Raw genomic sequence first — 20,381 nt, forward strand, 5'->3', positions numbered from 1 at the left:
CCCAGGTCACACATTTTTCTTTCTTATCTTGCTTCCTCTCAAACCTCAAGTAGATGCAGTTTTTTACCCCCCTTGAAGCATGAATGTTCCAGCTTTGTTGAGCTTTAATGAAAGCACTTTACATGCCTGGATAAATAGTTTAACCATTGAGAGCTTAAGTGTGCAATATCATCCTATCAAAAAAAAAAGAAGTGCATACCTAAGTCTTAAAATACTAAAAAAATGCTAATCATTGTTTGAGCTTTCAGTGAGTGGCAGTCCTTTTGCAATAGTAACATGAACGATCACAAATCACCATGAGAAATAATAATGAAAAAATTCTGAAATACTGCAATAATTTCAGAAATGTGGCAGAGTGAACGGTGTTGGGGAAAATGGCACCTATAGGCTTGCTTGATGCAGAATTGCTACAAACCTTCAGTTTGGGGGGCAGGGAGGAAGCCGTATCAGCAAAGTGCAGTAAAATGAGGAATGCCTGTAATTTAATATTTGGGTTTTGCAAATATAATCTTATCTCTGAACTTGCCTTTTTAAGTTGAAGATCCTTCTCTTTTGACGGCCTTCCTCGTGCTAGCAGTGCATAGCATGAATTATTTCATGCACTAAACTAGAGGCTCACGAACTTGTTCCACAAGGGGCCAGATACACTTTCTAGCTGGTGGGCAGGTGTCTTTGGCAGCTGCTCAGCTCTGAGTTTGGAGCCCTGCACACAGCCATGACCGTGTTCCCCTCAGTCTATATTTATGAGCACTGAAATTTGAATTTCAGATCGTTTTTATGGATCACGTGGTACTCTTTGAATTCTGCCCTCTCCACCCACTAGAAAACCTAAAAGCCATCCTTAGCTTTGTGGGCTGCGGTTTGCTATCCAGGATACTTCTGCATGCTGCGGACTTCCGCCCAGCCTGTGGGTGTTGTCTTCAGAAATGTACTGCAGCACTGAAGGTTTTCTGTTTGGGAAAAGCCATCCAGTGGGGAGGACTCTGACCCTTTCAGCCTGCCTCGGAAAAGCTGCTCTTTGAAATGTGAAAAGTTAGATGCGGTGCGCTCACCTTCTCTGGGCTTCACCCTGGTGACTCAGGTGGTAAAGAATCCACCTGCGAATGCAAGAGATGCAGGTTCGATCCCTGGGTCCGGAAGATCCCCCGGAGAAGGAAATGGCAACCCATTCTGGTGTTCTTGCCTGGAGAATCCCATGAACAGAGGAGCCTGGCGGGCTACAGTCCATGGGGGTTGCAAAGACTGGGACACGGTTGCATACTCATATTCACTTTCCCGTCCAGGGATCTCCATGGGGGAAGAGTGGTTAGTGATGTCTGCATGAGGGCAGCTGCGCCCACGTGCACCGTCTCCTCTTGCCCTTCCCTACAACCTGGCCCTAAAGCACCCCTCTGTTGCCTGTGGTTTCTTCTCCTTTCCTAGCTCCTCCTCCCAGGACCTGTCGGGCGGTGCCTGGGAGCCAGCGAACCTGCAGCGCACCTCGGACCACTTCAGCTCGCTGGGGAGCGTCGACAGCCTGGACCCATCCTCCCAGCCCGACCCGTCGGGGCGCCTCTCCGCGGCCAAGTCCAGCAGCAGCATCGACCGCCTGGGCGGTGCCAGCAAGCGGGACTCAGCTTACGGTTCATTCTCCACCCGCTCCAGCACCCCGGACCACACCCTGCCCAAGGCAGACGCGTCCTCGGCCGAGAATATCCTCTACAAAGTGGGCCTGTGGGAGGCCTCCGCTGCAGCGGACAGACGGCCGGGCCTGGCGGCCGGCGACCCTCAGGGCACCGAGGAGCCCCTGGGGTGCTTCCCACCCCGGGTCCCGGAGGACGGCCCCGAGCCCAAGCTAGCTGCTTGCGGGCGGTCCAGCTCCGGGCCCGTCTGGTATGTTCCGGATAAGAGAAGAGCCCCTCCGTCCCCTCCCCCGCCGCCTCCCCCGCTCCGCCGTGACAGCTTCGCTGCCACCAGGAGCCACGAGCAGACCCAGGGCCCCACGGTCTCAGCAGACGCGGCCCCAGCGCAGCCCTTGCCGGGCCTGAGCCGCGTGCAGCCCCACGGTGGCGACTGGAAGAGACCTGAACCCGCTAATCAGCTGTTGAGGCCGGCGCGCGGGGCTGACGGCCGGAGAGCTGCGAGCTCGGGGTGCGCTCCAGGGGCACATGTGGACTGTGGGTGGCCAGCCTGCGACAGCGGGTCCCGGGCCCTCTTGGGGGCCCCCAGCCGGCTGCAGGCTTCTCTATCGAGCACTGACGTGCGCCGCCCGCAGCCCTCGCCCGTGTGCCAACACCCGCGCCACTTGAGCGACGAGGGCCCCTTCTTCCGCGAGGGCCCCAGGGCCACCACGTGGCTAGGGGAGCCCCTCCCTGCTGACTGCCTCGGGGACAACACCCCTGCTGCCATTGTCGTCGGAGGGCCGCGTGCTGCAGACCAGAGGGGCGACTGCAGCGCGCAGAGCCGCTACTACTGCGTGATGTCCAGACCCGGTCCCCAGTGGGGCGCCCCGGCCCCTCAGCCCCGCTGCTACCCGTCCCGGCTGGAGGGCGCCCTGGGCGCACGGCAGAGAAGCAGGGCAGACCCGGTGGACAGGGCACCCGAGGACCCACCGGGGGCTGGCCTCCTGGACAGAGGTGGCAGGAAGAGGGTGGTGGGCAGCTTGGACGACGGGGGCGGCGAGATCTGCCCCCTGCAGACGCCCATGCTGCACTCGCTGAGCCGGGAAAGGGCGTGCCCGCCCGAGACCGGCCACAAGGACATGGCGCCGGCGCCGCCTGAGGCCCTGGCAGGCAAGCCGCTCCGGAGGAGTGACCGCTTCGCCACCACCCTGAGGAATGAGATCCAGCAGCGGCGAGCCAGGCTGCAGAAGAGCCGGAGCACGGCCACCTTGGCCAGCTCCGCGGAGGAGGAGGGGGAGGTGGAAGACGACGTGGAGACTGAGGCGCGCGGCTCCTGGGCGCAGCCAGTGGGCGCCCCGGAGACCACCTTCCCCAGCGGCACCTATAAGGACCACTTGAAGGAGGCGCAGGCCCGCGTCCTGAGGGCCACGTCGTTCCGGCGCCGCGACCTGGATCTCAGCCTGGCGGACCCGGAGCCAGCCCCCCGCGTCTGGGAGGGGGCCCCGGGTGCCAGGCCGCCCTTGTGCGCTGCCGGCAGTGGCAGCGGCAGCGCGCGCATCGGGAGCCGGAGGCGCTTCACTGCCGAGCAGAAACTGAAGTCCTACTCGGAGCCCGAGAAGATGAACGCGGTGGGGCTGACGGGGGACCAGCGCCCTGCACCCCACGATGAGACTCTGCACACCTTTGCTGACAGGTGGAAGTTTTTTGAGGAAACCAGCAAGCCCGTGGGCCCCCAGCCCGGGCCGAGGCCGGCGCCCTGTGGCTTCCCCAGGGAGAAGCCGGAGATGCTGTGGACAGTGGGCCCTGGAAAAGACGGAAAGGCGGGGAGACCCATCCCGCCAGAGCGGCTCGGCACCTTCGCAGAGTATCAAGCCTCCTGGAGGGAACAGAGGAAAGTCCCGGAAGCCAGGGGTGGCGGGAGGTACCACTCCACTGACAACATCCTCGACGTGGGTGTGGACCAGGAAGAGAGGCCACAGTACGTCCACGAAAGGTCCCGGTCATCGCCTTCCACGGACCTCTACAAGCAGGTAAGCATCCTGCAGGGGACCAGACGCAACCCCCCCTGACCCCAAAGCACAAATGGGACACCCATGGCCCAGTGTCGTGGTGACTTGTGTCCTGATGTCCAAGCGTTTCTGTGCACCAGGCTCAGCCTCCTGCGAGTGGTACCTGGGGACCAGGTCCACACATTCATGACAATTGCAGGTGCCCTGGTTTCCCCCACATCTCGAGTTCCCAGCCTCATCTCTAGCTGAAGCTGTCTCCCCCCTTGATTAGCTTGCCGTTAATACAAAGGGAAGAGATTGGGGGAGCAACAGAAAATGGTTAAGTTGTCCTCTGAAATGAAAAGGGGTGCTTCACATCCACCCTTATCACAACACACGTGAGACATTTCAAATACTGATGCCACTTCATACTTTGACTGTTCTCATTTGGTTTTTATTTTATGGGGTCAGATATTTTTAAAGATTGCTCTGGGGTAAGTGTAACTGAAAGTGCAGTGCTTTATTGCACTTTCCTTAGGCGTATTGATGGTGAAAGCTGATGTTTAGCTTTCTAAAAAAAACCTCCGTGCTTGTATTCATACTTCACGGTTCATAGTCAGTCTTCCTCTCTCTGCCTTTTCTGTTCCTTCCATCTGCAGGGGTGTATTTCAAAGGAAAGATTTCTTGCGGCATCCGACGGAGGCTTTTATAAACAATAGAACCAGCGATCGCTTTGTTATACACTTATGAACGTGTGTGTGTGTGCATGCGTGTGTGAAGAGAGGTTCTGGTTTCTGTGTGGCCCCCAGTACAGAAAGGCCTGTGGACACCTAGGGCATGTGTGTCCCCTGAGATGGTGCCCTGTGCCACGTGACCTTTGAGAATTCACTTTCTCGAGGTCAATAGACCAGGCTGCCAGACTCCAGGTCCCAGGGCTTGAGCTTTGACTGCGGTGAGCTGTGTGACCAGCAGTGTTTTGATTTGACTGGGTGGGGTTGGGGGCCACCATGTCACACAGCTTTCCAGCCCTCACGTCGCAGTCCTGCTTCCTGCCGGGGAGCCCAAGGGGACCGCGGTCTCCTTGAGTCATTTTGACAAGGGCTGGGCTGACTGCAGGCCACGTCACCCAGTTCATGGGTGCTGGCTCACAGGGCGCACCCACAATGAAGGGGTTCGTGATCGCAGAGGTTCTCAGGGGGGAGGCTGCTTGATGACTGGGTGTCCTGTTGTGCCGCCCTTGGCAGGACGCCTCCATGGAACCTCGATGGGAAGCAGGGGACCCGGAGAAGCACACGGAGCTTTCTTCGGCGGCACCGGCCGAGGACAGAAGCCCCACCCCAAGGTAGGAGAATCTTGCACTTGGGGTCGCTGAGGAGGCATCTTGGGGGGGCGGGTGGGCTGCTTTACGGGGGTTGAGGGCTCGGATAATGTGGTTGGGCGTGTGGTTTCGGCCAGACTTGAAGTGGCTGGTCACCAGTTGGAGTTGCCTGAGGCCCCTCACCACTGCCTGTGGGACCAGCAAACCCAGGGCAGGGACACTGTGAACACCCTCCTTATGGCATTTTTTTCTAGTTCATCAGACAGCTGCTGTGTTTTGTATACAGTCGAGTTCTTTCTGATGACAGAGAAACCCACTGTGATGGGCTTGAATGGAGTGCTTTATGCAGAACAGCAAAGTGAAGGGACCCTTTAACGACTAAGGCGCAGCTGGGTTGCTGGCTGGGGAATCCAAGTTGCCTGGAAGGATTGTTAATGAAAGGATGGGGGTTAGGCCTTCTTTAATGAGTTCATTTTGAGCTTTAAAAATAGAAATCGACTCGGTCAGCTCCCCCAGAGCAGGTCAGAGCATGAAAAAATGGGCTGGCTGCAGTGTTAACATGATTATATGCCCACATTCTAAAATGTGTCCAGAGTAGCAGTCTTCCTGCAGTGAGGGTGAAATTTAGGTGAAATACACACCACTGTGTGGACCCTTATCCTTGAGGATTGCAGGAGAGGACATTGCAGGTCACGGCAGGAGCTGAGCTTTAAACGTATTTGCAAAACGGCTGATAAAAGGGTCTTCCCTAGTGGCCTAGTGGGTAGGACACGGAGCTTGCAGTGTTGGGGACCTGGGCTCCCTCCCCCGTCAGAGAACTACATCCCATGTGCCGCAGTTGAAGACGTGGCACAGCCAAGTAAATACATATTTTTAAACAAAACAAAACAAAACAAAACACTAATGGAGAAATGGAAGCCGATTCGTGCGCGGTAGGGTCACTGAGTGCAGATCTTTCTGTGCCTTGAGGGTCTCTGGGGGTTGATAGCTGCTCGGATTAAAACATCAACCTCAAAATTGAGGGTTGTGTCTCAGAAATGACCGAGTTGAATGTTGGCTCTTGCCAGCCTTGTGTGCCGGGGTCTTATTTCATTTGGCTCTAAAACTGGCTGCTGGCAGCATCGCACAAGGGTACGGTGGCTCGGAGGGGGCAGGCACGGTGGTCTGCGTGTGCTGGTGTGGGACGCGGCTGCCGTGAGACACACACCTGCAGAAGTGAGCTGCACGGTTGGGGCTTTGTGACCCTATGTTCCGAGCGGAGCATAGGGACATGCTACGGAGCGCCAGCTGTCATCTTGATCAGAGCGGCTCCTTGCCCCACTGCAGTCCAGAGCCTGCCACATTGTGGGGAGGCGGGGGGCTGCTCCGGGCAACCCTGCACACTTGGGAGGGCTTCATTCCCTGCATGGCAGCACACGCGGGTGGGCTTCCCTCCTGCCCAGCGTTGGCCTCGGGCCTTTAAACTGCAGAGCTCTCGCTGCTGCACTGGTTGGACTTCAGCTCCTCTGCTGGTTCAGTCGTAATAAATGGCTTCACTGTTACATACTGTGTGTGTGTGTTACAATGGCATGGTCAGTAGCGAAGGGGTGAAGAGGACGGGGGTGGGTGGGAGGAGATGGCGGTGAGAGGGAGAGAGGGAATCATGTGCTGTGTGCATCACAGCCTTGGCTTCTGGCAGGCTGTGTGGGTAACCACTCTGAGGGAGTGACTTCCAGAAGCTTTCCCGCTTTTGCGCGACCAACCTAGCAATTTTCAGAATCATCCTGTGGGTTTTTAAAGAGCGGTGAGACTCAAGTGAAATTCTAGAACAGGAATGTCGAAAAGGTGTGGTCAGCTGCTTTTGGAGAATGTTTTATTTTCTGAAGTAACTGGCCAAAGAGAGTGCCCTCGAAACATATAAATTTGAGAATAAAATAAATGAAAATGCAGGCAAGGGACTGTCCTTTGAGATCTATAATGCAAAGATTTAAAGATGCCCAGTGTTTTGCATAAATTAATGTAAAACAGTCTGTATAAGGGCTTCCCTGGTGGCTCAGACGGTAAAGAATCTGCCTGCAATGTGGGAGACCCAGGTTCAAGCCCTGGGTCGTGAAGATGCCCTTGCAAAGGACGTGGCTACCCACTCCAGTATTCTTGCCTGGACAGTCCCATGGACAGAGGAGCCTGGCGGGCTATATGGTTGCAGAGAGTCGGACAGGACTGAGCAACTAACGCCCTCTAATTGCTGATCTGTTAACCAGAACATGATAATGAAAACTGGTTTTTGTTGTATTTATTAGGGTGCCAGAAGAGTATCAAGATAATTATTCATGTAAATCAAATTGAGAACTTTTAAAAAAACTTTATTTTATATTGGAGTATAGCCAATTGGGCTTCCCTGGTGGCTCAGATGGTAAAGCGCTTGTCTGCAATGCAGGAGACCCGGATTCAGTCCCTGGGTCCGGAAGATCCCCTGGAGAAAGAAATGGCAACCCACTCCAGTATTCCGGCCTGGAAAATCCCATGGACGGAGGAGCCTGGTGGGCTACAGTCCAGGGGGTCACAAAGAGTCAGACACAACTGAGCGACTTCACTTTCACTGTAGCCAATTAACAATGTGATAGTTTCAGGTGAACAGCTAAGGGACGAAGCCCTACATATGCATGTATCCATTCTCCCCCCAACTCTCCAAATTGAGAACATTTTTCTGAGGTTCAGAATTCTGGTTCTGGATCAAGTAGGACAGGCGTTCTACCCCTACAGGGACTCCTAGCGTAGGAGGGAAGGAAAGACACCCATGCTTACAACTGGGGGGATGACACATAATTGTCAATTTTTTAAATGTTACGTGGTCGGATAGGACTGAGCAACTAACACCCTCTAATTGCTGGTCTGTTAACCAGAACATGAGTGGAGGTGGGACTCAGCTCCTTTTGGATCGTGGCAAAAAATAATTCTCCGTTGACAGAACCCTGCTGCTGAACTTGTTTGACGAATTTAGTTGACCTGGCAGTACGTGAAGCAGCAGGCTCTCCTTGCTTTTTGGAGTGAAGACATCAGCATGTCAAATTTGGTACCACGAACTTGTTGGCCGCTAAAGAAAGAAAGACAGTGAAGTCGCTCAGTCGTGTCTGACTCTTTGCAACCCCATGGACCTGTAACCTGCCAGGCTCCTCCATCCAGGGGATTCTCCAGGCAAGAATGCTGGAGTGGGTTGCCATTCCCTTCTCCAGGGGATCTTCCTGACCCAGAGATCGCACCCTGGTCTCCTGCACTGCAGGCACATTCTTTACCATCTGGGCCACCAGGGAAGCCCAATGTATCCGACTCTTTGTGACTCCATTGACTGTAGCCCACCAGGCTCCTCTGTCCATGGGATTCTCCAGGCAAGAATACTGGAGTGGGTAGCCTGTCCCTACTCCAGGGGATCTTCCCAACCCAGGAATCGAACCCAGGTCTCCTGCCTTGCACGCAAATTCTTTACCAGCTGAGCCACCAGGGAAGCCCAAGAATACTGGAGTGGATAGCCTATCCCTTCTCCAGTGGATCTTCCCCACCCAGGAATCGAACCGGGGTCTCCTGCATTGCAGGCGGATTCTTTACCAGCTGAGCCGCCTGGGAAGCCCAGTTATGGACTAGACTGGACATAAGCAGTGCCCTTCAGGTGTCTGTATCTCCCATCACTCCCCCAGATGAGACCATCTAGTTGCAGAGAGACAAGCTCACGGCTCCCACTGATTGTACATTAGGGTAAGTGGTACAGACATTTCCTTATTTATCACAAGGAAATTTTATGGTACAAGTATTTCCTTTATTTATCACATGGGATACTTACAGAAAGAAAGTACACCATACATGCCATCTGCTTGAATCATCCAGAAACCATCCCCAGCCCCCCACCCCCCACCCCCACCCCCACCCCCACCTCTTGGTATGTGGAAAAATTGTAGAGGATTCTGTTCTGGGAGGTTCTGCAGAGTATTCCTGTGGGGTGGAGCCCGGCGCTGTGGCCTCTGACAGGTTCCCTCCCCCATCCTCCTGGCCACCTCCGCCCCCTCCAGGAGGAGTTGCTGCCAGCCGACCAGCTCTGACCTGCAGGCTTGTGTTTTGCTGGGACATGTGAGAGAAGGGGGGGTCGCGGTGGAGACTTAAGAATGGATCCTTAAGCCCAGTAACAGCCAGAAGGTGGAATGTGTTTTACATTGGTGGAGCGTGATTTATGCTCTTTAGGGAAAAGCATGTTTTAATAGTAAATCCATCAACACACTTAAATCCAGCTGAGGGTCACCTCCCTGTCTGACTTCCCCTGAGAGGTGGCTTGGTGTCCAGAGCCTGATGCCAAGTCTGACTTCTTTTTTTATTAATTAGTTTTTATTGGAGTATAGTTGCTTAACAGTGTTGTGTTAGTTTCTGTTGTACAGCAAAATGAATCAGCTGTGTGTATAGATGCAGATAGATATATATGCTGTCTTTGAAAAAGTTCTTCCCATTTAGATCCCCACAGAGCAGGGAGTTCCCTATGCTATAGAATAGGTTCTTACTAGTTATATATTTTATACATAGTATCAATAGAGTATGGGCTTCCCTGGTGGCTCAGATGGTAAAGAATCCGCCTGCAATGTGGGAGACCTGGGTTCAATCCCTGGATTGGGAAGATCCCCTGGAGAAGGGAAAGGCTACCCACTTCAGTGTTCTGGCCTAGAGAATTCCATGGACTGTCCACGGGGTTGCAAAGAGTCAGACACAACTGAGCAACTTTCACTTTTCCATCAATAGTGTATGGGCTTCCCTGGTGGCTCAGATGGTAAACAGTCTGCCTGCAACTTGGGAGACATGAGTTCAATCCCTGGGTCAGGAAGATCTCCTGGAGAAGGGAATGGCAACCCACTCCAGTATTCTTGTCTGGAGAATCCCATGGACAGAGGGGCCTGGGGGCTATAGTCCATGGGGTTGCAATCAGATGCAACTGAACAGCTAACGCTTTCACTGCTTTTTCCCCACTTTCTTCATCAGTGGTGTGTGTGTGTCAATCTCCCGGTTCCCCCCAGCCACCCTTTTCCCCTTGGTGTTCATACGTTCGTTCCACACACAGGACTGACCTTGTGTGCACTCACAGGCTGCTCACGAGAAGGTTTCATAATTGGAGAGTGTTCCACCCTCATGTGCTGCTTGCTTTTCTGGCCTGAATTCAGTGAGCTAAGGCGGCAGTTGAAGTTTTTCCTTCTGAACCGCCATGCCGGGTAATTAGGAAGTCACGCTGGGACGATCACAAGGTGAAGGCCAAGCTTGAACTTTCCAGGGCAGAGTCCAGGTTCCTTCGGGTGGTGCAGCATCTCCTGTGCAAGGAGCCTTGCTGACCGACCTCTGTGCTTTCAGAGATGAGAAGCAGCGGCTGTGGGAAAGTCCTGGGCTCAGCGTCTGCTGCTGGTTTTAATGTCTTCATTTGTCACTACATTCTCTCCTTGTGTTTATAGCCAGGCGACTTCCAGAAATGCAAAGCCAGGCTAAGGGACGCGCAGGTTTGCTTACTGCCTGGGTTTGTCTTGTGATTCCCTGTTATTCAGAAGGGAGCATTGTAAGGGCGGTGGTCAGAGGGCTCCAGGGCTTAGTTCATCATCCATCATCACACTGCCCTTTGAGAATGTTCTCATGACCCCAAAGGGATTAGTTCATCCATCACCACCATCCACTTCCAGAACATTCTTACTACCCCAAAAGGCCTACTTCATCTGTCACCACCGTCCACTTCTAGAACATTCTCACCACCCCAAAGGGATTAGTTCATCCATTACCACCATCCACTTCTAGAACATTCTCATCACTCAGTAGGAATTAGTTCATCCATTACCACCATCCACTTCCAGAACATTCTCACCACCCCAAAAGGATTAGTTCATCCATCACCACCATCTACTTCTAGAACATTCTTATCACCCTGACGGGGTTAGTTCATACATCACCACCATCCACTTCCAGAACATTCTCATCACCCTGAAGGGATTAGTTCATCTATCACCACCATCCACTTCCAGAACATTCTCATCACCCCAAAGGGAAAGCTTGTACCCACTGAGAAATCTTAGAATTATTACCAGGATGTTCTGGACAGTGTGCACGGTCACGCCTTGTGTGTGTTTGGGTCACATTGTTGGAGGTGATGAGCTGGACGTCCCCAGCAGGGACAACAAGTTGAGGCCAGGCTCACGCAAGAACCCAGCTGTCTCCACACACAAGGGGTGAGCCCTCAGGGTGCCCTGGCAGCAGAGCTGTAGCTCCTGTCCTTGCAGAGGGGAGCAGTGAGTCCTTACATGGCATGTGGGAAGCCATGGAAACTGCATCTCCAAGAAGTGGGGTGTCTGGGGCCACGAGAGGAACAGTTCATTTCCAGCAAAGCTGTCACATGAACGTTGGCTTCATGCTCTGCTCTCATGTCACTTGCATATCTGTTTTACGTTTTATGGCTTCTCTGATGGCTCAGATAGTATAGATTCTGCAGGCAATGCAGGAGACCGAGGTTTGATCCCTGGGTCGGGAAGATCCCCTGCAGAAGGGAATGGCTACCCCCTCCAGTATCCTTGCCTGGACAGTCCCATGGACAGAGGATCCTGGCGGTCAGCAGTGCGTGGGGTCACAGAGAGTCAGACACGACTGAATAACTAATACTTTGTGTTTCACGTCTGAGAGTTGTAAAAACAAGGAAACTAGGCGTATTTAACAATATCATAAAAAGCCTCTCTTTGCATGATTCTGTGTGTAGATGCTGCCCAGAAAAGGCAGATCCGTGGAGACACAGGGGAGGTGGGTAAAGGTTCGGAGGATGGCAGTCTGTCCCAGTGGTGTGGAGCTCCTGTGTGGGTGATGGGAACGTTGTGGAATGAGATGGTGGTCATGCTGCCCAACTCTGTGAGTTTACTAAAAGCTGCTAAACCGGACACTGCCAGAGGGTGAATTTTTGGGTATATGAGCTTCGTCTCAGTTTTTCAAATCACATCAATGCTGGAAATCCACACACACAAAATTTTTTTTTAAGTAATATAAAATGATGCTGTGTGGGAACAGATTTGTGGTTACAGAGGAGGTTGGTGTGGGAAAGGAAAGGATTAGGAGTTTGGGGTTAGAAGATGCAAACTATTCTATACAGGATGGATAAACAGGGTCCTGTTGTAGAGCACATAAAGAAAGCTGAGCACCGAAGAATTGATGCTTTTGAGCTGTGGTGCTGGAGAAGACGACTCTTTGAGAGAGTCCCTTGGACTGCAAGGGGATCCAACCAGTCCATCCTAAAGGAGATCAGTCCTGAATGTTCACTGGAAGGACTGAGGCTGATGCTGAAGCTCCAGTCCTTTGGCCACCTGATGCGAAGAACTGACTCACTGGAAAAGACCCTGGTGTTCGGAAAGATTGAACGCATGTGGAGAAGGGGACGACAGAAGATGAGATGGTTGGATGACATCACTGACTCGATGGACATGAGTGTGAGCAAGCTCTGGGAGTTGGTGATGGACAGGGAGGCCTGGCGTGCTGCAGTCCATGGGGTCGCAGAGAGTCAGACACGACTGAGCGACTGAACTGAACTGACTGTAGAGCACAGGGAACTGTATTCAATATCCTGTGGTAAACCCTCATGGCAAAGAATATGAAAGAATGTATTTATATGTATAGCTGAATCACTTCGCTATACAGCAGAAATTAACACAGCATGGTAAATCAGCTGCCCTTGAATACAGTTGTAAAAGAAAGACTGCAATAAAAATGCTACTTTTCACTCATTAAATTGTCACACATCTAACCCAGCTGAGACCATGTGTTCTGTGTAGATCAATAGAATTTCTACATATTGACTGTGAGCATGTAAATTAATTACACCCACTTGGTGTAAAATTTTTGTTGGGAGGTTGGAAACAAAAAAAAGAAACAAGGTCCTGTGTGACTCCAGTCTGAGAGTCTTGGCTCTAGCTCAGAGGTCAACAAGCTTTGCAAAGGATCAGATAGGTAAACACTTTGGCCCTCAGGGAACTCAGTGTTCCCAGCATGCAGACAGCTCTGCCATTGTGACCTGGGAGCAGGTGTGGACGGTCCCTGAAGGGCTGGGTGTGGCTCAGTTCTGTTCACTTCAGTCGCTCAGTCGTGTCTGACTCTTTGCGACCCCATGGACTGCAGCAGGTCAGGCTTCCCTGTCTATCACCATCTCCCAGAGCTTGCTCAGACTCATGTCCATTAAGTCGGTGATGCCATCCAACCCTGTCATCCTCTGTCACCCCCTTATCCTGCCCTCAGTCTTTGCCAGCATCAGGGTCTTTTCCAATGAGTCAGTTCTTTGCATCAGGTGGCCAACGTATTGGAGCTTCAGCTTCAGCATCAGTCCTTTCAATGAATACTCAGGGTTGATTTCCTTAAGGATTGACTGGTTTGATCTTGCTCTCCAAGGGACTCTCAAATCTTCTCCAACACAACAGTTCGAAAGCATCGATTCTTCGGTGCTCAGCCTTCTTTATGGTCCAACTCTCACATCCGAAGGTGACTACTGGAAAAACCGTAGCTTTTACTAGACGGATCCTTGTCGGCAAAGTGATGTCTCTGCTTTTCCACTAAAAGATCCAGGGCTCCTTGGAGAAACGGGCAAGTCTAGGGTTGGGGCTGGCAGTATACAAAACGAAGTCTGCAGTGTGATGAGTTGGTTGGATGGCATCACTGACTCAGTGGACTCAGTTTGAGTAAACGCCAGGAGATAGCAGAGTACAGGGAAGCCTGGCGTGCTGCAGTCCCAGGGGTCTCAAAGAGTCGGATACGACTTACGTAGTCAAACGTCCTAATGGCAATTATGCCAATTGTACTAATTGTGGCATACACTTATGGCAAATGTACTAATGTGTTGACAGCAGGGAAAACGGGTGTAGGGAACGTTCTTCTCTTGTAATTTTTCTGTAAATCTAAAAGCATTCTGAAAGGAAGTGTTGGAGTAGCTTTCCTCACGGCATTTCGAGTTAGCTTGTAAATGTCATGTGTGAACCTCATTTATTTGGCTGCACCAGCTCTTAACTGTGGCATGTGGAATCTTTAGTGGGGGGCATGCAAACTCTTAGGGACGGCATGTGGGATCTTAGTTCCCTGATCCGGGATTGAACCTAGGTCCCTTTCTTGGGAGCATGGAGTCTTAGCCCCTGGACCCCCAGAGAAGCCCCCAGGAAAGCCACTAGTCTCTTCGTGGATGCCTGTTAATATGGACGGCCTTGGGTTCTGCTCTGAGATATGCGGCTGGCCTTGGGTGGATGGCACCCTCGGGTAGTGATGGGTCCTGGGCTTGGTAAAATAATACACGGAGATGAAAACCAGTGTGCAGGGGCCTCCCTGGAGGCTCAGTGGTAAAGAATCCACCTGTCAATGCAGGAGACACAGGTTCGATCCCTAGCCAGGCAGATCTCACATGCCGCGGAGCAGCTAAGCCACAACTATTGAGCCCAGGAGCTGCAAGTGCTGAAATTCGTGTGCCATAGAACCCATGCTCTGCAACGAGAAGGCCACACCCCACAACTGGGGAGTAGCCCCAGATCACTGCAGCTGGAGAAAGTCTGCAGCAATGAAAACACGGCACCACCAAAAACAAATAAATAAAATTACTTAAAAAACAAACAAGTGTGAAGAATGTGGGCTTTGGGGGGAGAAAACAGGTTCAAATCCACTCTCTTCTTTTCTGTGTGGTTGCATCAAGCCAGCTAAGCTTGCTAATAACGTCCCAATAACTAGTCTTCCCTGGAACATGGTTTCCCTAGTGACTCAGTCCGTAAAGATCCGCCTGCCAATGCAGGAGGCCCAGGTTCGATCCCTGGGTCAGGAAGATTCCCCTGGAGGAGAATCCACTCCAGTGTTCTTGCCTGGAAAATCCCATGGACAGAGGAGCCTGGTCCAAGGGGTCACAAGAGTCAGACATGACTTAGCGACCAAACAGCAATGTGAAAACCCCAGAGTTCCCAGATATTAACTTTTATATTCAGCATCTGCATAGACTTAACGTACTTGGTTGCCTTGTCACCATCAGAATTCTTTCATGCCCACCTGTCTTTAGTTTGCTTCCTGATGTTTATGGCTTGCCTCAGCAATTCCCAACTTACTGTGACATTACAACATTATTTCAGTGGGTTAATTCTATTTTATTAAAATGTAGTGGGGGTGAATAGCATACTTAATTAATACATTATTTGGCTTCCCTTGTGCCTCAGCTGGTAAAGAATCCGCCTGCAATGCAGGAGACACTGGTTCGATCCCTGGGTTGGAAGGATCCTCTGGAGAAGGGAAAGGCTACCCACTCCAGTATTCTGGCCTGGAGAATCCCATGAACTTTATAGTCCATGGGGTCACAAAGAGTCGGACACGACTGAGTGACTTTCACTCACTAGTATGCTGGCCTGGAGATAAACATACCAACGACCTTCCTTGCAGATTCATGTGAAAGTTTAATGTGTGTAACAGTAATGGAGCAGCACAGTGTCTAAGATCAAGTAGGTGCAAAAAGAAAGTCACCTTTAGTTAAAATAGCCACATGTGTGTGTTAGTCTCTCAGTGGTGTCTGACTTGTTACAACTGTACGGACTCTAGCCCACCAGGCTCCTCTGTCCATGGAATTTCCCCAGGCAAGAGTACTGGAATGGGTTGCCATTCTCTTCTCTGGGGGTGGGGGGATCTTCCCAACCCAGGGATTGAACTCGGATCCCCTGCACTGCAGGTGATTCTTTACTGTCTGAGCCACCAGGGGAGCCAAAAACAGCCACAATTCAGGGGATATTGAAAGTGGTGTGGGTTGTTTGTTTCATTGAGCAAGAATGGAAAGTTAATTGGGGTGCATTTTGAAGAGGTTGAAGCCGGTGGTGAACCTTGGACCTGAAGGGTAAGTGCTGGGCTGGAGAGGGTCAAGGTAGTCTGTGTGAGAAGGGGCTGTTAGGGACCCTGGTGGGGGGCACTTCCTGAGTGTTTGAGGGGTGGTGAGCACCCAGGGTCTCAGGCTGTCTGGGGAGGGTGGTGTAGGGGCTTTAAACATAGATCATTGTGAAGGGACGGGTTGGGTCAGGGTCAGCCTGCGACCCCTTGGTGGTCTGCACACAATGCCTTCTAGGCAGTAAAACTTCCAGAGACACTCTGTTAGTTGTTCTGATCGCATTCCTACCGAGTGTGTAATAAACCCCCAAAACACAGATAGACGCGAAATGGGCTATTGAATGTTGGTTTTGTTTTGTTTTTTTTTTTCAACTTCATTGTTCCGTCTGACCTTAAGGTTGTGAGATTGAACGGGCACAAGTTAGAGGATAAAACGCGGCGCAATCGAGTGGACAGAGCTTTTTTTTTTTCCCCCCCTATCACTTTGAAGTGATAAAAAGGAAGACAGGCTCCAGGAGGACCAGGCTTTGGGGGTTTGGCCTTGGGATTTGCCAGCGAAGTCACCGGGGAGCCTGGAGGCCCCCGGGGGAGCCTGCGTGGACTTGTCCATCGCTAGGCGGCAGCGGACACAGTCAGGCCGCCAGGCGCGCTCGCGGAGGGCGGAGCGCGGGTAAGCCAGCCGGGTACCCCCGCCACCCCCATCTCCGGGTGTCTTCAGGGCAAGGCTGCTTTTCCGGGCTTGCAAGCTGCTCGCGCCCCGTTTGTTCTCCTGCTTTGAAGAGCAAGTTGCCAGCTCCGGGGGTCGGGGCGGGAGGTAAGGGAGCGGGTTGTGGGTGGGGGTTGGATCTGGGGGAGACCGGCAGATGGGCTCCCTGCGTATTGTTCTGCCGGATGGTTAAATCGTGCAGATGGGGGGTGCAGAGTCCGCTGGAGCTCAGTCTGCGTGCAGGCACGCGAGCCTGTAGTGTGTGTGTGTGTGCGCGCGCCCGTAGACATGTGCGTTCTTGGGACTGTGCTGCTGACGGCGAGCCGGGGTGACTGGGAGCCCTTGGCATGGGGGGGGGGGCGAGCGCCTCAGTGGGATCTGCAGACCTGCTTCCCTTGCCCAAGGGTCCCCAGGGGTCCCCCAGGAGGCAAGCCTTGGAGGGCGCCAGCCCTGCATGAAGACACTTGCTTGCTGTGCCCTTTTTTCTTTTTCCATAACAGTAAGAAATAAGCATTTTCACAACAGGAGGCTTTGAATATGGATGGAGAAAGGAAATGGTGAGTCAGCCGCAGCAGAATGGGGGGAAAGAAAAGGCAGGGAAATCAGATGTGCGTGTTGAGTCATGAAAAAAAGTGCTTGGTGGGTGAATTCGCTCCTAGCCTGCTGATTGCAGTGAAAAAAATAAAATGTAAATAGAGAAAAGTGCTTGAGGTTGGTTGTGAGCATTTTGCAATGATTGGATTTGTGCTCTTTTTTGATTGTGCCCATCGAGAGACATGCAGTCTTTACGGGGTTTTGCTGCATATATGCTGTGGGATTGGTTTTTTGGGGGGTTTTTTTGCCTTTTTTTTTATTGTGATAAATGAAAGGTGTTACTCATTTTGGCCATATTTCTAAGTAATTGAAACGGTTTTGCTTTGCTCCAGCACACTTTGGTGTGTGTGGCGGGAAGATGCCGTTTTCACAGAGAAACTGCCGCAGTCTGAGTCTGCAGGAACTGACTCCCCTGGGTGGGAGTCTTCTTGAAAGTGGATCATGCCTGAAGTGGTGGTCATGCCTAGGTGAACCGTCAATGGGAAAGGGGGTTTGGAGGAAGGTTTTCAGAAAGCTACCTGGCAGCGTTCATAACAACCTGCTGCCGTATACATTGTCTGAAGACCTACACAATGAATGAAGGGGAAATGATATGTTACCATGTCATAAAATAAATAAAAGATTGGGTCGAGTTGTGATGAATGGTATAGACATAGTTTCTTTTCCCTTGGAAACCAGAATCTTGGAGGGTGTATATTAGAAATATATATATTTTATCATTACTTTGCAGAAGCATATTTTCCGGATGGTAGAAACTTGGACATCTCTGTGCTTCTTTCTGTCAAGCATAGTGGAGAGACATTTCATCCTTTCCGTCTTTCTCACGTACACACACACATGCACACACATGAACCCAACAAACATATACCACTTATGGGAAAATATTTGCAGGAATATTGTCATTCGTGAATGCATGAACGAAACACAGAAAAGCCATTTATTAAAGGAGTATTAGCATGTATACCATACCATGGGTGAAATAGCTACCGTATAACACAAGGAGCTCTGCTCGGTGTTCTGTGATGACCTACAGGGGTGGGAGGGGGGAAGTGAGGGAGGTTCAAGAGGGAGGGCATATATGTATACACATGGCTGATTCGCATTGTTGTCCAGCAGAAGCTAATACAATGTTGTAAAGCAATTATCCTCCAATTAAAAATAATATTTTTAAAAGGAGTATTAGAAATGACCATCCATATGGGTGTTGACCATACAAGTTGGATACGGCTTGTCCTGCCCAGCTGGGGTGACATGTGACCCTGTCACGTATGCTGACAGGTGGGTGTTTGGCATAAACTGACTGTTCTTCGAGCCGCATTGGGGTTTTGCAGGTTGGAGAAGCTACTACTCCGTGTGGCCCTCAGCATGCATTTGCTTTACTCCTCACTGCCTTGAATTCTCCTCCTCTTGTACGGATGAAAATTTAGCAAGGTGTAGGTGGGGAAGCACTAGCAACAAAGAGCTGGTGTTTTGTGTCCACCAGGGTGAGCCTGCCTCTCCCCGGTCCGTGCCCAGTTGTGTTTTCTGACTTTCCTTCCAGAGGTTCAATTCCTTAGAGGTTCACAAAGGCTTCTCACCTATACATCTTGGACCTCACAAGATTGCCACATGACCCTGAGCAGAGTTCCTGGTGCTGCGCAGCAGGTCCTTGTTGGTCATCCATTACAAATACGGCGGTGTGGATTCACACAGCTTCCTAATGGGGCTTTCTCGCGTGCCGTGTGGCTGGACGTTCGTCTGGGTGGGGATTCCTGCTGGCTCCTAGCACGTCTCGTGATGAAAGGTCCTGCAGACCAGCACAGCCTGTGTGTCGACCTGTTTCGGATGCCAGACCTGCTTCTCTCACTTGCTGTCACGTCCCAGGGCCAGCGCACCAGCAGCACAGTGTGGAGGAATTGTCACGTGGGTTTCCGGGGCGGTGAGACAGATACAGACCCCTCTTAGGCAGGCTGTGAGACTGCGGACACAGGTCCTAAGCCCCCGTGGATGTGACTTTCTGTTTCTTCATCTGTGAAATAGGGAGTTGGGGTTAAATGATTTGTAAGGATCCATTCAGCCGTGATCATTTTCGATTCTCAGGGAGAGAAGCCAGGAGCTTAAATTCCCCTTGCATAACACATCCAGATTCCTGGGTTGTCTTGTTGCGGTCAGTTGCTACCAATATTCATGTGAGTGAAGACTTATATCTCACACACATACACACACACACACACACGTGTGTGTGTGTGTGTGTGTGTTTTCTTTGAGATCCGATTATTGATAAAATGGGCTCTTGTCAGCAGACCGGGCTTTTCTGTCTGCAAGAGGTGCTTGATGCATTGCAAGCGTGCTTGCCAGATACACCTACTTAGCTGTTCTGTGATCAAGTTAGCTGCTAGCAAATGAAGTTCTCTTGGGTGCAGCTTTACATGCCCCGTGTTATTTAAGGACTGTTAACAAAGTCCAGCCGGTGGGCTCTTACACATATTTGGAGGCCGTTCACAATAAAATAACAGTGGGACTTCCCTGGTGGTCCAGTGGTTAGGACTTTGCCTTCCAAGGCAGGGGGTGTGGGTTCCGTCCCTGGTTCAGGCAACTGAGGTTTCACATGCCTTGTGACTCAGCCAGAATAATAACAATAATAATAATGATAAAGTGTACAATTTTTTTAAGTAGAGTAACTGGAAATTCAAGGAAAGTATTTAACACGTATACATACAGACACACCTGCATCTATATGTATACACGCATGCATGTTATATATGTATTCACACAAGCGTGTAAGTATATGTACTCATGCACACATAAGTGCATATGACTGATAGACATGTAGGAATAAAGTAAAATTTTCATGTACAATAAATTTCTGAACCCTATTGAGTAAATAACCTGTTTCTAAATATGGTTCGGCTGAGTAACAATCAGACAATATTCTGAGATATGGTATTTTCAAAAATTTGGGGTCACCTACATTGTGCTAAAAGGGAGACGCTTAAAGCAGATGGTTTTCTCTTAGTTTACAGAGATGCTAACGCTCTTCTGAAAGTGTTAGTTGCTCAGAGCTGTCCGACCCATGGACTGGAGCCCCCCACCAGGCTAGTGAATTCTCCAGGCCAGAATACTGGAGTGGGTTGCCAATCCCTTCTCCAGGGGATCTTCCCAACCCAGGGGTCGAACCCAGGTCTCCCACATTGCAGATGGATTCTTTACTGTCTGAGCCACCAGGGAAGCCCTATCTTTATTTTAATATGTTTTCCCACACAGTTTCCCAGAGTTCAAAAGTGGCCCCTTATTTCATAAGCTTGAGGTTTGTTTCTGAGAGCCAGGATTCATATTTATCTGGGGGT

The 20,381-nt window shown here is 51.3% G+C and overlaps 1 protein-coding gene across 12 annotated transcripts in view; it reads left to right on the forward strand.

Moving 5' to 3' along the window:
• The window catches only part of SHROOM2 (shroom family member 2), a 152,850-nt gene that overhangs the window by 93,699 nt on the left and 38,770 nt on the right, over positions 1–20,381 (forward strand). For 9 of the 12 annotated variants that reach the window (XR_015159015.1, XR_015159017.1, XR_015159016.1 and 6 more), the window contains 2 exons: positions 1,423–3,631; positions 4,834–4,931. Coding sequence is in view for 5 of the 12 variants with exons in the window: in XM_086387891.1 (XP_086244017.1) it covers positions 1,423–3,631; positions 4,834–4,931 (2,307 nt within the window). In the remaining 7 variants the exon portion in view is untranslated. Of the gene's footprint in view, positions 1–1,422; positions 3,632–4,833; positions 4,932–7,789; positions 8,637–16,374; positions 16,570–20,381 lie in introns of those variants that run through there. The other 3 variants (XR_015159020.1, XM_086387892.1, XM_086387893.1) reach the window with 3 other exon arrangements.

Source organism: Bos grunniens, chromosome X (assembly GCF_055505025.1).
Source record: "Bos grunniens cultivar Pamir isolate PY7600 chromosome X, Bosgru_T2T1.0, whole genome shotgun sequence".
NCBI classification, from domain to species: domain Eukaryota; kingdom Metazoa; phylum Chordata; class Mammalia; order Artiodactyla; family Bovidae; genus Bos; species Bos grunniens.